The sequence below is a fragment of the Tamandua tetradactyla genome, chromosome 7 (assembly GCF_023851605.1).
Source record: "Tamandua tetradactyla isolate mTamTet1 chromosome 7, mTamTet1.pri, whole genome shotgun sequence".
Classification (NCBI taxonomy): domain Eukaryota; kingdom Metazoa; phylum Chordata; class Mammalia; order Pilosa; family Myrmecophagidae; genus Tamandua; species Tamandua tetradactyla.
Genome location: NC_135333.1, coordinates 6,177,340 through 6,195,065, shown reverse-complemented (window position 1 = coordinate 6,195,065; position 17,726 = coordinate 6,177,340). Strand labels below are relative to the sequence as shown.

Here is a 17,726-nt window from a genome sequence, read left to right as displayed (position 1 = left end):
TGTATGTCAACTATATATTAAACTTTTGATATTAAAAAAGCACTTACTGATAAGAATGTCATCAAGCTTTCTGCCACTGATGGTTAAATTTTCATCTAATTTAAGAGGGTTTTATAATTTTTTGTTTTCCAGAAATGTTTATTAGAACAACAAAATGTTAAATGTACAGATGTTTTGAATTGCTGATGAAAACATGAATAAATGCTTGCTGTAGTAATGATATAAAAGAATGTATTTTTTTAACCTTTGAAGTAGTTCATGTAAAACTTATTTATATTTGTAGTACTAATCAGTGAGGTAAATGGCTCTAAACAACCCATTTCAGTCATATTCACCTTCAATATGGCACTATTATTTATAAACCCCGTAATGAACTATCATGACTTCTAATCCATTCCCATACTTTTAAGTTCAGTCTTGTTAACCAATCTGAACATATTAAGTAACTGTTCCCCTTTCTCTATCTTCTGTCAATCTCTAGGTCCCCTATATTTTATATTTTAAAACTCTCAGTTTCCATTTTCTAGGGGCTTCATATTGGTGAAATAATACAGTGTCTGTCCTTTTGTGTCTGGCTTATTTCACTCAGTTTTATGTCCTCAGGGTTCATCCATGTTGTCATATGCTTCCTGACCTCATTTTTTCTTACTGCTGCATAATATTCCATCGTATATATATATACCATATTGTGTTTATCCACTCATCTGTTGATGGACACTAGGGTTGTTTCCATCTTTTTGAAATTGTGAATAATGCTACTATGAACATCAGTGTGCAAATGTCTGTTCATGACACTGTTTTCAGCTCTTCTGGGTTTATACGAAGTAGTGATATTGCCAGGTCATGGGGCAACTTGATATTTAGTTTTCTGGGGAACTGCCAAACTGTCTTCCACAGTGGTTGTATAATTATACATTCCCACCAGCAGTGAATAAGTGTTTCAGTTTCTCCACATCTTCTTCAACATTTGTAGTTTTCCTGTTAAAAGGCAGTCCTTGTAGGTATGAGATGATAGCTCATTGTGGTTTTGATTTGCATTCCCGTTTTAACTAATGAAGTTGAACAACTTTTCATGTGCTTTTAAGCCATTTGTATTTCCTCTTCAGAAAAATTTCTGTTTATATCTTTTGCCCATTTTATAATTGGGTTTTTTTTTTTATGTTGAGTTACATGATTTCTTTATATATATATATATATATATATATATATATATATATATATATATATACCAGATAACAAACCCTTATCAGATACATGGTTTCCAATATTTTCTCCTGTTGACTTGACTGTCTCTTCACCTTTTTGACAAAGTCTTTTGAGGCACAGAAACATTTGATTTTGGGGAATTGCCATTTATCTGTTTTTTCTTTCATTGCTTGTGCTTTGGGTGTAAGGTCTAAGAAGCTACTTTCTATTACTAGGTCTTGAAAATGTTTCCCTATATTTTCTTCTAGAAGTTTTACGGTACTGGCTCTTTTATTTAGGTTTTTGATCCATTTTGAGTTATGTTTCTATAGAATGTGGGGGAGGGATCCTTTTTCATTCCTTTGGCTATGGATATCTAGTTCTTTCAGACCCATTTATTGAAAAGACTGTTCTGTCCCAGTTCACTGGATTTGAGGACCTTGTCAAAGATCAATTGAGCATTGATGTGGTGGTGTATTTCCAAACTCTCAATTTGATTCTAATGATCATTTCTTTTGTGCCAATACCATGCTGTTTTGACTATTGTGGCTTTATAATAAGCTTTAAAATCGGAATTGTAAGTTCTACTTCATTTTTCTTTTTTAGGATTTTTTTGGCTATTTGAGGTCCCTTTCCCTTACAAATACATTTGATAACTAGCTTTTCCAAGTCTTCAAAGTAGGTTGTTGGAAGTTTGATAGGTATTGCATTGAATCTGCAAATCTGTTTGGATAAAGCTGACATCTTAACAACATTTAGCCTTCCTATCCATGAACACAGAATGCCTTTTCACATATTTACGTCTTCTGTGATTTCATTTAGCATTGTTTTATAGTTTTCTATGTATAGATTCTCATCCTTGGTTAAGTTTATTCCTAGACACTTGATTATTTTAGCTGCTATTGTGAATGGAATTTTTTTCTTAATTGTCTCCTCAGGGCATTAATTGTGTGTAGAAACATTACTGATTTTTGTGCATTAATCTAATTCGGTTATTAGCGCACATAATGTTGTCATAGATTTTTCAGGATTTTCCAGGTATAGGATCATGTCATCTGCAAATCATGACAGTTTTACTACTTCCTTTCCAAGGTGAATACCTTTTATTTCTTTTTCTTGGCTGATTGCTCTAGCTAGAACTTCTAACACAGTTGTTGATAATAGTGATGACATTGGTCATCCTTGCCTTGTTCCTGACCTAAGGGTAAAGGTTTTCAGTCTCTCACCATTGAGTATGATGCTGGTTATGGGTTTTTCATAAATACCCTTAATCATATTGAGAAAGTTTCCTTCGATTCCTACCTTTTAAAATGTTTTTATCAGAAAGGGATGCTGAATTTTGTTGAATTCTTTGTAGCATCAATTTAGATAATTATGTGATTTTTCCCTTTCAGCTTGTTAATATGTTATATTACATTGATTGATTGTCTTGTGTTGAACCATCCTTGCATGCCTGGGAAAAAATACTTTTCATGGAGTATAATTCTTTTAATGTGCTGTAAGATATGATTTGCTAGTATTTTTGTGGAGAATATTTGCATCAATATTCATTAGGAAACTTGGACTGTAGCTTTCCATTTCTGTAATATCTTTATCTGGTTTTGGTATTAAAGTGATGTTAGCCTCATAAAATGAATTTGGTAGGGTTCCTTTTCCCTCAAATTTTTGAAGAGTTTGAGCAACCAGGTAAGTCGTAAAATCTAAAGGGCCTAGAGTCTCCAGAACATCAGGTAGTTCCATCTCCCTATCCCATATTATTGACAGCCCCTTCCAACATGAAAAATTTAGAATGGCCATAGCTCAAATACCCCTGAAGATGGGACAGAAAGATCAAAAGTGATGGTGGAATTAAATAGAGAAGGTAGGGTTTAACAAACGAGTATGATTACTGAGCAGGACTGGTGTTAGTTCTTTTCAGAATGTTTGGTAAAATTCCTGTGAAGCCATCTGGTCTTGGGCTTTTCTTTTCAAGAAGACTTTTTTTTTTTTTTTAACCTTCCTTATTGTATAATATAACATATATACAAAGCAAAGAAAGGAAAAAGCAATAGTTTTCAAAGCACTCTTCAACAAGTAGTTAGAGGACAGATCCCAGGGTTTGTCGTGGGCAATCATATCATCTTCTCAGATCTTTTCTCCTAGCTGCTCCAGAACATAGAAGGCTAGAAGGAATAATATTTTTTTTATCATTATAAAAAAAAATTTTTTAATTTTTTTGTGAAAATAACATATATACAAAAAAGCAATACATTTCAAAGCATAACACAGCAATTGTTCTACAGTTGTAAGAACAGATTTCAGAATTTAGTATAGGTTACAATTCCACAATTTTAGGTTTTTACATCTAGCTGCTCTAAGATACTGGAGACTAAAAGAAATATCAATTTAATGATTTGGCAATAGTATTCGTTTGTTAAACCCTACCTTCTCTGTATAAGTCCACCATCACCTTTGATCTTTCTATCCCACTCTTTAGGAGTATTTGGGCTGTCCCCATTCTAACTTTTTCATGTTGAAAGGGGCTGTCAATAATATGGCATAGGGAGTTAGAATTAGCTGATGTTCCAGAGAGGCTGGGCCCTCTAGGTTTCAGGACTTATCTGGTTCAGGGACACATCTGGAGGTTGTCAAGATTTCTGGAAAGTTACCCTAGCACATGGAACCTTTGTAGAATCTTTTTTTTTAACTTTTTAAAATGTATGATAGACATACAAAGCAAAGAAACAAAAAAAGCAATTGTTTTCAAAGCATTCTTCAACAAGTAGTTACAGGATAGATCCCAGAGTTTGTTATGGGCCACTGTACCATCATCTCAGATTTTTCCTTCCAGCTACTTCAGAACATAGGAGGATAGAAGGAGTATATATATTTTTTATCATCAGTTTTTTTTCCCCTTTTTTGTGAAAAATAACATAAATACTAAAAAAACAATAAATTTCAAAGCACAGCACAACAGTTAGTTGTAGAACAGATTTCAGAGTTTGGATGGGTTACACTTCCACAATTTTAGGTTTTTACCCATAGCTGCTTTGAGATACTGGAGACTAAAGGAATTATCAATACATGGATTCAGCAATCATCCTCGTTTGTTAAACCCTACCTTCTCTATTTAACTCCACCATCACTTTTGATCTTTCTGTCCCACTCTTTAGGGGTATTTGGGCTATGGCCATTCCAAATTTTTCATGTTGGAAGGGGCTGTCAATAATATGGGATAGGGAGATGGAACTAGCTGATGTTCTGGAGACTCTGGGCCCTCTAGATTTCAGGACTTATCTGGTCCAGGGACCCATCTGGAGGTTGTAGGTTTCTGGAAAGTTACCCTAGTGCATGGAATCTTTGTAGAATCTTATATATTGCCCTAAATGTTTTTTTAGGATTGGCAGGAATGGTTTTGGTTGGGGTTTGGTAAGTTATGATAAGTAGCAATGTCTAACTGAATCTTGCATTAAGAGTGACCTCCAGAATAGCCTCTTGACTGTATTTGAATTCTTAGCCACTGATTTTATTAGTTGTACTTCTTTTCCCCCTTTTGGTCAGGATGAAATTGCTGATCCCACAGAGCCAGGGCCAGGATCATTCCTGGTAGTTATCTCCCACACTACAAGTGGGACTTTCACCCTGCAGTAATGTTTTTGATGCCTGATAGAATCTCTTTACTTGCAGTTGGTTTGTTGAGGTCTTCTGTTTCTTCTTGAGTCAGTGTATGTTGTTCTTGTGTTTCTAGGAATTTATCCATTTCATCTAAGTTGTCTAGTTTGTTGGCATATAGTTCATAGTATCCTCTTATGATTTTTTTTTTCTTCAGGGTCCATGGTAATGACCTTCCTCTCATTTCTAATTTTATTTATTTGTATCCTCTCTCCTTTTTCCTTTGTTAGCCTAGCTAAGGGTCTATCGATTTTACTGATTTTCTTAAAGAGCCGAATTTTGGTTTCATTGATTCTTTCTATTGTTGTTTTTTTTTCCTATTTTTTTTCTTGTTCTCCAATTCTTTTAATTCTGCTTTAATCTTTGTTATTCCTCTTCTTCTATTTAGTTTGGGGTTAGTTTATTGTTTATTTCCACCAGGTGAGCAGTTAAGTCCTCAATTTTTACTTGTTCTTGTTTTTTAATATGAGCATTTGGGGCAATAAATTTCCCTCTCAGCACAGCCTTTGCCACATCCCATAAATTCTGATATGCTGTATTCTCATTTTCATTCATCTGCAGATATTTACCCATTTCTCTTGCAATTTCTTCTTTGGCCCACTGATTATTTAAGAGTGTGTTGGTTAATCTCCATATACTTGTGAATGTTCTGGTTGTTTGGTGATTATTGATTTTCAGCTTTATTCCATTATGGTCAGAGAAAGTGCTTTGGATAATTTCAATCTTTAACAATTTATTAAGACCTGTTTTGTGCCCTTGTATCTGATATATCCTGGAGAACATTTCATGAGCACTAGCAGAGAATGTATATCCTGGTATTTTGGGGTATAACAATCTCTATATGTCTAAGTTTAATTTATTTATTACATTGTTTAGGTTCTCTGTTTCCTTGTTGATCTTCTGTCTAGTTGTTCTGTCTGTTGAAGAGAAGGGTGTATTGCTGTCTCCCACTATTATTGTTGAAACGTCTACTGCTCCCTTCAGTTTTACCAATGTTTGCCTCGTGTACTTTGGAGTTCCTTGATTGAGTACATAAACATTTATGATTGCTATTTCTTCTTGGTTTAGTGTTCCTTTCCTTAGTATGTAGCGTTGTTTCTTGTCTCTTATGACATCTTTGCATTTAACATCTATTTTATCTGCCATTAATGTAGCTTTTCCTGCTTTCTTTTGGTTACAACTTGCATAGAGTATCTTTTTCCATCTTTTCACTGTCAGTCTATTTGTATCCTTGGGTGTAAGATGAGTCTCTTTTAAATAGTATTATGATGGATCATATTATTTAATCTGTTCAACAAATCTTTGTCTTTTAATTTGTGAATTTAGTTCATTGACATTCAAAGTTATTGCTATAAAGGCAGTTTTGAATCTTCCATCTTATCCTTTGGTTTTTATTTGTCAGGTCTATGTATTTTCTTTCCTCTCTCTTTTTTTAATCCTTTAAGTTCTCCTTACTAATACTCTTCAATTCTGTGCCCTACTCCAGACCTCTCTCTACTGTCTTTTTTTTTTTTTTCCAGCCAACAGAACTCCCTTTAGTATTTCTTGTGGGGCGGTCTCTTATTAACAAATTTTCTTAGCATTTGTTTGTCTGTGAAAATTTTAATCTCTACCTCATTTTTGAAGGACAGCTTTGCTGGAAAAAAAATTTTTGGCTGGAAAATTTTTCTCTTTCAATATTTTAAATATATCATACCACTGGCTTCTTGCCTCCATGGTGCCTGTTGAGTAGTCCAAACTTAGTCTTATATGCCTTCCCTTGTATGTGGTGAATCATTTTTCTCTGGCTGCTCTCAGGACTTTCTGCTTCACTTTAGCATTTGACTGATTAGTATGTCTCTTGGAGTGGGCCTATTTGGATTTATTCTTTTTAGAGTTAGCTGGGCTTCTTTGTTTTGCATATTTATGTCTTTTATAAGGATTTGGAAGTTTTCCCCAATTATCTCCTCAAATAATCTTCCTAACCCTTTATTTTTCTCTTCTTCTTCTGGGACACCAATGATTCTTGTATTTGTGTGCTTCATTATGTCCATCATTTCCCTGGCATCCAATTCAAAATTTTCCCTCTTTTATCACCATTTGTTCTTTTGCACATTCGAATTCAGTTGTCCTGTCCCCTAGTTTTCTTATTCTTTCTTCTCCCACTTCAACTCTGCTGTTGTGTGTTTCTAGTATATTCTTAGTTTGATCTACAGTATCTTTTGTTTCTGTATGGTCTATTTTTCTGTTTATTCTTTCAAATTCTTCTTTATGCTCTTCTAATGTGTTCTTGATAACCTTTATGTCTTTAGCCAACTCATTGGACTTATTTAGGAGATTTGTATGTTGTTCCAAATTCTGTGTCTCCTCCTCTGTTTTAATTTGGTTGTTTGGCAGGGCCATATTTTCTTACATTTCACATACTTTGTGTATTTCTGCTGACTTTGAAGCATTTGATTATCTTGATAAGGTTATTTTGAAAGTTGGTTTCCCTTATTCATCTAAGATTTTGTCTTTGCTTGGGTTTGTGTTGAAGGGCTCCCTTTGCATTTAGTTTTTCTGTAACTTTCCACCAAACCAAGACCTCATGCAGGAGGTGCAGTTCTAATTGGAGATGTGTTAAAAGCTAGGCAAAAAGGCAGTTTACCAGACTTCACTTTCCTCTTCCTAGATGGCACACTTGGGCAACATCTTCCCTGCAGGCCCACCTCTTTCTGACTAAGTCAGCTGACTTGGCCAGGTCCCAACCAGTGCAAGGCCAGTCAAAGCTGCAGGTCTCCATGTGCGCTGAAAGCTACCAACCCCAGGGTTGGGGAGTGGACAGTGTGCACCTCAGTGGAGAACTCACTAGGGAGTACGATGGGTCTGGTAGTTCCCAGGCTCCTGTGTGAAATGACCTTGGGGCTGTTTGACTTAGTATTCTAACTACGCCAGCAAACAGCCAGTCCGGGAGTGCCTGTTGGTATGCTCCCTCGTCCTCATCTTTCCGCCTGTGCACACAGTGAGTGCTCTGGGCCTCTGTGGAGAAAGGATAGAAGCAGCAGGACCTAGGAAGTCTCTTTCACTCTCTAATTGTCAGATCAACTCAGCTCTCTGTTCCCCCCACCCCCAGTCTCCCAAGGGGAGGCCCCTGCAGTCTCATCCCAAACCAGGGGTCCATAGCAACCTGCCTCAGGGGTTGGGGGTAGGCACTGTGCCCCAGGAGCAAGAACTCTGTGCATAGGTAAGCCATGTCTGCTGATTTCCAGGTTCCCCACAGAGCTCCCAGGTACAGAGCTGAGAGGGAAGATCTCTCAAGCTGGTATGGAGGTAGGAGTACAGGAGAGCCTGCCCGAGGTATGGTCACAACTGGGTAAACTAACCCTGTCCTCTCAATCATAATTTCTCCACTTTTTCATACAGATCCTCCCTGTATAATGTAGAAGTCACTCGTACCCTGGAACTGCTGTCTTGTTTGTTTTAGTTGTTTTACAGAGCAGGGATGAACTCAGCCTATCCTATTCTGCCATCTTCTTGGAAGTTATTCCACCATCTTCCTGGAAGTTCAAGAATATTTTTTAAAATAAAACTTGTGAAACTTCTTCCCTTGAAGATTTCTGATGCACAGAGAAAATCAAGACTCAATAAATTAGTGAAAAAATAAATTAATTTATTTGAGTTTTGAATTTTTCTAAAGAGAAGGAGAAAAATAAGATTTGACTTGTGCCCTAATATAGGTACATTAGAATAAATTTTTTAATTTTCTGTTCTATTTAGTTATCTGAGGGCAGGAATAGTATCCTTCCCGACATAGATATGTATTTAACAAATTCTAGCTGTCCTTCACCCCAGCCCACTTTTTTTAGCCCTACTTCTCAGGACTTTGCTCTACTTCCAGGCCATCTTCCTTCCGTGTAGCCTTCCCTAAACCAGGCACGGAGAGGTTAGAAGTAGTTCTACCTCTGATGGCATTCATATTGTCTCATGTCTCTTTTCATTTTATCATGGTAATAGGTGTGTTTCTTATATAGTCATCAGAAAGCATTGATTGAATTGAAGTACCAGGTACAATACATGGTTTTTATATGTACATCTTTTCTCTTTGACCAGACTGTAGGCCCTGTTGGAGTCATCTCTAACGCCTTTTACTTCTTTTTATCTCTCACAGCCCCCGACACAGAGCCAGTTTATGAACTAATTTATCAAAAATTTGAAGCATTTTGCTGAATTTCATGTCACTCATTATAAAAATTACTACCTCTAAGATTGTTAAAGGTTATTTCATTCATAATGTATTTAAGAGATTAAAGAGCATAGGATATAAATATTTCTCAATATTCTTATCTACAATTCAAGAATATGTTCAAATATTCTTGAATAGTTACCAGCAATAAAGTGTAAATATTAAAAAATGAGCTTTCAAATGAGACTGATGGATTGATATTACATAATGGTAATCACATATTTAAAATTTTGTGTTCAAAAAATTAAAAGAAAAATGTGTTTACTTTTTTTTAAGGTTGTTGAACTCAGTAGCTGTGAAGAAACTCAAGCATTAGCACTAAGAGTTATACTCTCATTAATTAAATACAATCAACAAAGAATACATGAGTTAGAAAATTGCAATGGACTTTCCATGATTCATCAGGTGTTGATTAAACAAAAATGTGTTGTTGGATTTCACATTTTGAAGGTATGCTCTCATAAAATTTGTTTTCATGGTTTCTATACACAGTGATAACTCATCTCTTCATCAAAGTGTTCCAATAATAGAGTTTTGTGTTTCAGGTATTCCTGAGGAAAGCAAGGAAAACTCAGTAGAAACATTTAACCAAATTAAGGTGATCTTCTGATTCTATTCACATTTAAATAATTACATTTTTATTTTCCTTAAAGCATTTTGAAGAGTAAGTGGAAAAAAGTAAACTCTTGAAATTTATGTTTAGATGAGACCTAGATGTCTCCTAGGCCAGCCTCTCATTTTATAGATTAACACAATTGAGACCCAGAGAAATACACATTTACATTTACTTCAGCTTTTACAGTTATCAAAGAGAACCTAATTCTTCAGATACCTAATGCCATGCCATTTCCATTCTGCAGTGTTGCTATAGAGTTAATTTTTAAAGTCATATCTACATTATATTTACATTGACTTTTATTATGATCCAGCTATCATCATATGTTTAAGTTCCTTTCTAGCTAAAAGCACTTGTTGATATTGTGAAAGTATTTCTCTTTGAGGGGACTGGTACTAGGCAAAAGGTGATTATTGCCCCCCACTTTCTCCTCATTGTCAAGATCCAAACATTTGTGGCATAAATCCTTATATTTTTTTGAAAAGTTTTTAAAGGTTAATAGGAGATTCATTCCATTTAGAAAACAGAAATAGAATGTGGTTTGTTTTAACCATGTTTAACCAAGTAGTCACTTCAAATATTTGAAAGTTTGGGTTTTTCTAATTATTTGACTTGTTTTGCAAAATAAATTAAAGATATTTTGTGAAATGTTGGATTATTCACTAGTTTTCCCTTGAATTTAATGTTATGACTGCCAAAATTGAAAACTTAATTTTTCTGTTGAATTTTCAGATTAATTAATTGTTAATGATCTTAATGCTAATTTTCCATAGACCCTTCTTGAAGGTTGCTGTGATGAAGATATTGTTCATATCAGTGAGAATGGAGAATTTAAGTTGGATGCAGAGTCTAACGCTATAATTCAAGATGTTGAACTGCTGGAGGAGCTTTTGCTTGACTGGAAGATATGGAATAAAGCAGAGGCATGTACTTTTAAATATACATCTAATCATTCTTTTGAAGAACAGAATGAATATTGACTATAAATGGAAGTCTGGCAATTATTTTCCATGCATAGTTTTGAGCAGCCAAGTCTAAGGCTGAGCTGGAGGGTCATGATCAGAACTTGGGCTGGCTGGAAATAATGAGAGTAGATCTCAGTCTTAGAGAGCATGGGTTTCATTTGGATCAGTTGAAAAACTTGGCATTTGCCATAAACTCTGAAAAGTGAGCCTTGCTAAGAGTTTGTGGAGTCAGTTCTGGGAGAGGGAACTAGACTTCTGAGTAGGGGAGCCAAGCTGACCAGGAATCTTAGAGCTGTGATAAGGACGAGGCTGTGAAGTCTTGGCTTCATCCTAGGTATAAGGTTAGATCTTAGGTCTAGGCACAACATCTCAACACCTGGAATGGATGGGCTAAATTTCACAAGGTCCCTGCCAGGTAATGAGTATTGGGATATAGGGTTGGTTCTCTTCTGGCCATAGTTTTAAATGGTTTTATGATATAAACTCAAATAGGCTCCTTAGTTCTAGTATAAACTGTTCCCCTAAATGTGACAGCATTCTAGTAGGTATTGGTGATATTTACAAAAAAAAAAGTTTGTCTAGAGTTATTTATAATACAGCAATATTATCATCACATAATTATTTCTAGAGAAATTCCAACCGTTTATATCTTTAGAATTTAAAAAAATTGGTTATTCCTAAAGTTATATGAAATATGGCAATCTCTAAAAATGTACACTTACCAGTAATGAGTTGTGGAGCTGAAAATTTCCTAATCTGTCATTAATAAAAAGCAGATTTTGGTAAGCATGCTAAAGAAAAGACAATTATTTTTCTATTCTTCCTGTAGAAAATGTTATTACAGAATCATTGTTATGTGAATGAGGCAGTCAAAGAGTATGCAGCCACAAAACATAGGGGAAAAGTATTATAGAAGTCAGGCAGCTATTTAAATTACTGCTATTTTTCTGGGTTTTGTGGTGTTTATGATTTTTTAAAACTTTGTAATTTGTTGTGGTTTCTTAATCTGAATAAGTATCACTTTCAGATATAAAATGTACGTACTGTTGCAGGGAGAGAAAGCAAAAACACTGGGATAGCATACGTAAGAAGTTGGATTGAAAAATTGTATAAATATATGAAAATATTTATTTAAATATATAATAAGTATATGGCTCACTTGCAGATTGGAAGATAGAACCTAACTAAATCTTGGACAAATATTTTATTTAGTGCTTCAGGAGAGTATACTAATTTGGAGTTGTTTGACTATCAAAAAACAAAACTTTTTTTATTGTATTCAAAAGTGGGTTTTTAAAAAACAATACACGTGTGTGATTTGAAATAATGTGTTCTTCCCTAATTATTTTTGAAGTAAGTTTTTTATTCCTTATTGTTTACTGTGGTACTCTTTTATTTTTGGTACTGTTTTTGACCTGTTTGTCAGATTTGAATAAAATTTGTCATGCATGGGCTGCCTTATCTTTCAGTTTTCATATAGTTTTTTTCTTTTAGGACATCTTAGCCCCATCTTAGGTAGTGAGAGGACTTTGAGTAGTATGATTAAGCCTACCAATTCCTTGGCCTTTTTGTTGTTCATTAACACCTTTATCAGATAATGGCAAAAGAAATAGTAGGACCTGCAACCCAAGTCAGTTAATTTTGCTTTTTGTTAACAAGCTTTGTTGAAAGGTCAGTTGGTTTAATTAAGAGATGATAATTATCTTTCAATATCAGTTATCTATATATGGTCCATATTTCTCTATTTTTGTTAATATTCTAAGATTGATTCAATATGGAAGAAGCTTTTTAAGGCACCTTACAGGATGCTAATTACTCTTTGAAAATGCTGAGTTTGTAATTGAGCAGGGAATTCTATTATTTGGACTTGAAAGTAAATTAATCCAAGCAATGTAGAATTTTCACACTGCCAGTGACTTTTAATTTAGTTCATTTGTTCTAAGAGTATTTGATTAAATGCCACATATGCAAATTAGCATTTAAGTCTGTATATATTAATAGCACTATTTGAACATGAATTATTTGAAAACAGTTATACTGATAATATATGTGTGCCTCTCTATATTATATAAGACCATCCACATAATTCAGCTTTTAAAAATGCTTATATTTAATACCACAGAAAGGATCATTTTACATAATACAATATTGCATTCAACATAGGTATTTAGAAATGACTTATTGATAATGAAAAAATAGTATGTGAGTACATTTTAGGATTTGCCTTTTTTGACTAATTTTATCTTTGATGCTGAATATACCCTCAATATTAAGCAGATATATTTCATGTCTTCTAAAGCATGTAGCATGTTTTTCAGTAACTATATGCTAATTGCTGTGTGTTTATTTTCTCAGGAAGGTGTTTGGGAAACTCTGCTAGCGGCTCTAGAAGTCCTCATTAGAGTAGATCACCACCAGCAGATGTTTAATATTAAGCAATTATTGAAAGCAGGAGTGGTTCATCACTTTCTACTGACTTGTCAGGTTTTGCAGGTACTTTTGAAGTAACTTTACTTTTGGAGATATATTCTGCAATTGTTTCTGTTTCATTACTTAATACTATGGACTAGCACATTTTTATGGGTCTGTTGATGGGATTTTTTTCTTTTCTTCATCTTCTTTTCAAGATGCTTTCTTTGAACAAATATAGTTTTCCAGTCCTCCCTGTTAAAGCTTGATCTTGACACTGTTATCATTCCCAATTCAATTACAGGAACAGTTAAATTTCTTTATGTTAGGTTATAGTAGTTATTTTTTAGTCTCTGAACATCAACAATAATGAAATTTCAACTTGCTCCATATTCCTTAAATAGTATGATATCAGTATATGTTGCTTTAATCTGTATACATTGGCTAGAAGATATAATTTATGTGCTAAAATTAGTATAATTGAAAATGGATTATTTCATGTATTCAAAATAGTATTTTAAAAAGTGTTTCTAACTTTACCAGTTGCATTGTAGTGTCAGTGCTATGGCCTGGCTTCTAGGTAATTTTTCCCTGCCTTTACAGATTAGTATATTGTGTGATTTTCTAAGTTTTTAATGCCTAAGCTATCTATAAGGACTTTATCAAGTTAGATAAGTGCCATGGGATCAATTATATTTTCTTTATGTTTTACTACCTTTGCTTTAGTGTCACTTGTGGCTTCTCTTTGTACTTGGGCTAAAATCCAAAAATCTATAACATCTGTAAAACAGCTTATATAAAAGATGTCACTCCAGCCTCATCTTTTGCCCCTCCAGCTTTCCTTGCTTTCTTTACTTAAACAAGTGAGACTTTTTCCCAATTCAGGGCATAGAATGTTCTTTTTGTCTGAAAAGTTATTGATTCCATTCCTTTTAGTCAGGCCTCAACTTAAAAGTTACTTCTGGACAGAAACTTGTTCTGTGCTTTCTATCCAAATTAACTTCTTTCTCTTTATACATTATTACTGTATATGCATACAGTTAGTTTTATGTTGTTTATGAGAATATGTTTTATTTCCCCTCTATAAACCCCCTGAGGGTAGGAATTTTTTTTTTTTTTTTTGGAGATGATTGCATTGTAATCCCATTCCTGACACTTGTAGACACCCAATAAATATTTGTTGAATGAATGAATTCTTAACAACAACAACAACAAAAAACAAATGAAAAGCATTTTATTGCCTTTCTTAGTTCCTGCAGCAAATAAGACTGTTGTATTTTAGGAATACAGTACAACAATGTTTCAGGCCCATTTTTAGTGAATGTTTTATGCATCATTTTTCTCTGAATCAGTTTCCTTATATGCTCATTTTGAAACTTGTTAGCCAGGTTTCAGTGAGTTCATTAGACAGCGTAAGATTTTTGTTCAATCTTTCCATGTCAGAAAAGTATAGTACCATTTATCAATTTGGAGATTTCAATATGTGTTCTCATTTCCATATTGCTTGTAAAAATGCTGGAAAAGTCCAGTTACCAGTTTTTTTGGTGTGTTTTTTTGTTTTGAAAAGTATATATTTTTACCCTTCTTCATTCAAGGAACACATTTACAAATTAACAGCTCTTTGTTAAGCATACCTTAATATTAGACACCATGGGAGGTATATAGAGAAATGATTTTTGCTTTTGAGGTATCTTAGAGTCTTTATGGTATTTGAGGGAGATTAACAAATCGGGATGGGAGGCAGTTTCATTAGGTCATAAATATAGTGTAAAGACCCTGAACTAAGGTATTGAAAGTGGAAAAGTAAAAGTATAGAGCATATGTAGAAGAGATTATAAAGACAGGATTAACAGGGCTTAATTTTGTTTAAACAGGAGCTGAGGGAGTAAAACATAACATAAAATTTCAAGCTGGGTGAATGAAAAGAATGATAGATCATCAAATAAACATGAATGTGCAAGTTGTATAGTTTATACATTCAGCCTGTGAGATTACAGCAGGGGTGTTCAGTGGCAGTGACCAGTAGGTACTTAGATATGCAAGATTGGAGCTGGCAGAAGAATTAGAAAGACATTGGGAATTGTCTGCATTGATGTACTAGTGAAGCCCTGGGGATAGATAGGTACTATAAGATAAACATACACAGTGATAGAATCATAGAAGTTTAAACCCCAGAAAATATCCATCTTTAGGGATTGAAACAGGAAATAGAAGCTATTAAAAGATATGTGAAAATAGTAGTCAAGGAGGAAAGAGAAGAACCAGGATATCTGAATAATGTGAAAGCCAAGGATAGGGGGAAGGGGGAGAACAGACTCGAAAGGAGATGATTCACAGAGCCAAATAATATAGAAAGTTCAAAGGAAATGTGAACAGATAAAGGAGCATTGACTTGGCAGTTAGGAAATTCTTAATGGCTTGCAAATTTTTAGTAGAGTGAAGGCAAGAACCAGATTACAGGGAATGTAAGCAGCATTTATGATGGCTTATTGGAGACAATGAGAACTTTGAAAAGTTCAGCAGCAAAAGAAGGGAGAAACAGAATAACAAGAAGTCCCCACCAAGTCAGGTAAGGAAATATTTTTTAATGAAATAGGATACCAGCAACTATTAGAAGTGAATACTTGATGATGAAGCCAGGAGAGTTGGGAAGGTACAAGGGATACCACTTAGAAAGTAGGCAGATGATTGTAGCAGAAATAGCACTGAATCAGAAGTTGTATGATCTGTGTTCTTGTCTTGGCCTGGCCACTTTACAGTTGTGAGATCTCAGCCAAGGGGTTTTGTGCTTTTTCCTGTAGACACAGTTTCTCTTCTTAAAATCTGAGGTATTAACACTAAATTGTTTTAAAATTAACACCAGATTCTAAGTATACTTAGTGATTCAGCAATACACAAGAATAAATGAAGAAGAGTGGATGTAGAGACATACAATATATTTGAGCATATGGAGAGGGAATGAGGAAGTGTTGAGGCCAGCTGCTACCCATTGGGGAGGTGGAATTGGAGGATATAAACAATTTATTTATATCCATCTTTATTTTTAATAATTACCTGCCATCCTACCAAATCTTGTTACTCCAAAAGGTAAATGATGTAGTAGAAGAGTTTGAAGGCCTGAATTTGAGGTCTAGCTGTACTACTTGCTTATTATCTGTGTGATTTAACCAAGTCACAAACCTTCATAAATGAAGAATCAAAATAATTCTCATAACAAAATTACAATGGACTTAATTTTTTGACATTTATATTTCTTTGATATTTGTGAACTGAGGTGTTTTTTAAATTTAAAACTTTGAGACTTTACATCTTATTTTATAAATTTTAATGATTAAAATATCCAAGTACAACCAAAAGAAAAAAATACTTCTCATAGAGCTGTTGTGAGAATCAAATGAGAAAGTGCTTTCTAAACTGGAGCATATAATGTAACTAGTTTTATCCATCAGAGAATTTCCCTCCTGATTCCATAGCAGCAGCAGCAGCAATAGTGGGTAACATTTACTTATATGAGGCTTGTTATATAATCCTTTTAATAATCTTATGAAGGTGTGCTAAGATTATACCCATATTTGGATAAAGAAACTGAAGCGTGGAAATGTTAAATAACATGGCCAAATCACACAGCTAGTGAGCAAAGGAGTCGGGATTCAAACCTAAAAAGTTTGGCTTCTAAATCTGTGCTCAAGAGCACTGTAATGTATCTTTGTCTTGGTAATTAAGATAAATTGGCCAAAATTAAATTCCATCACTTTTAACCAGTTCTTAATAGCAGGATTACTTGAGTTGAGAAATAGCAAGTCAATTTAGTGGTAAATAAGATCAGACTAGATAGTAAACCAACACAATTCTACCTTAAAAAAAATTTCTTGCTTAAATGAGAAATGTTGGTTGACAGTTCTCTTCAAATCTAAAAATAGTTTAATTTTTTTTTTCAGGAACACAAAGAAGGGCAGCTTACCTCCATACCCCGAGAGGTTTGTAGATCATTTGTGAAAATTATAGCAGAAGTCCTTGGATCTCCCCCAGATTTGGAATTATTGACAATTATCTTCAATTTCCTTTTAGCAGTTCACCCTCCTACTAATACTTATGTTTGTCACAACCCCACAAACTTCTACTTTTCTTTGCATATAGGTAGGTATTATCATTTTCTTAGATCTTAGCTATCTTCACTTTTGTTGTTTTCTTCCCCCTTGATCCACATTTGTTTGATAGACACTGAATGGCTTCTATGTGCTAGAAACTGCCCTAGATAAGTATTGTGTTGGGATAAGGCAGAGGGTTATAAGTGAACCAGACAGTGTCTTTGACCTCAGAGAGCTTAAATTTCAAAATGAGAGAAGAGACATATAACTCTTCTCTTCAAATAACTACAGTAAGAAATTGTATTTGGTAAGTGCTAATAGGTACAAAGAAGAACTATTTAGAGTTCAAAGAGTGAGAGTTTTATCAGATAGCTATCTGATCTTCATCAGAAGATTTAATAGATTTTGCAATAGTTAGTAACTTGGGCATTAAAGAATTTAGGTAGAATTTGGATAGGTAGTTTGGAGAATTAGCATGCCATGTAAAGGGATGACTTAAGTGGAGGGCAAAACTGAATAAAAAGTAAGGAATAATGAATTTTACCTAAATGTAGGGTTTTCTGTAAAGGAATAGTAAATGCCATGAAGGTAGTTTAGGACCAACATTTATT

At 34.3% G+C, this 17,726-nt stretch overlaps 1 protein-coding gene across 7 annotated transcripts in view; it reads left to right on the top strand.

Moving 5' to 3' along the window:
- LYST (lysosomal trafficking regulator) overlaps window positions 1–17,726 on the top strand; it is a 248,660-nt gene that overhangs the window by 94,676 nt on the left and 136,258 nt on the right. For all 7 annotated transcript variants that reach the window (XM_077168415.1, XM_077168413.1, XM_077168412.1 and 4 more), the window contains exons 18-21: window positions 9,314–9,487; window positions 10,427–10,576; window positions 12,974–13,111; window positions 16,966–17,164. In XM_077168415.1, the coding sequence (XP_077024530.1) occupies window positions 9,314–9,487; window positions 10,427–10,576; window positions 12,974–13,111; window positions 16,966–17,164 (661 nt within the window). The remainder of the gene's footprint in view (window positions 1–9,313; window positions 9,488–10,426; window positions 10,577–12,973; window positions 13,112–16,965; window positions 17,165–17,726) is intronic.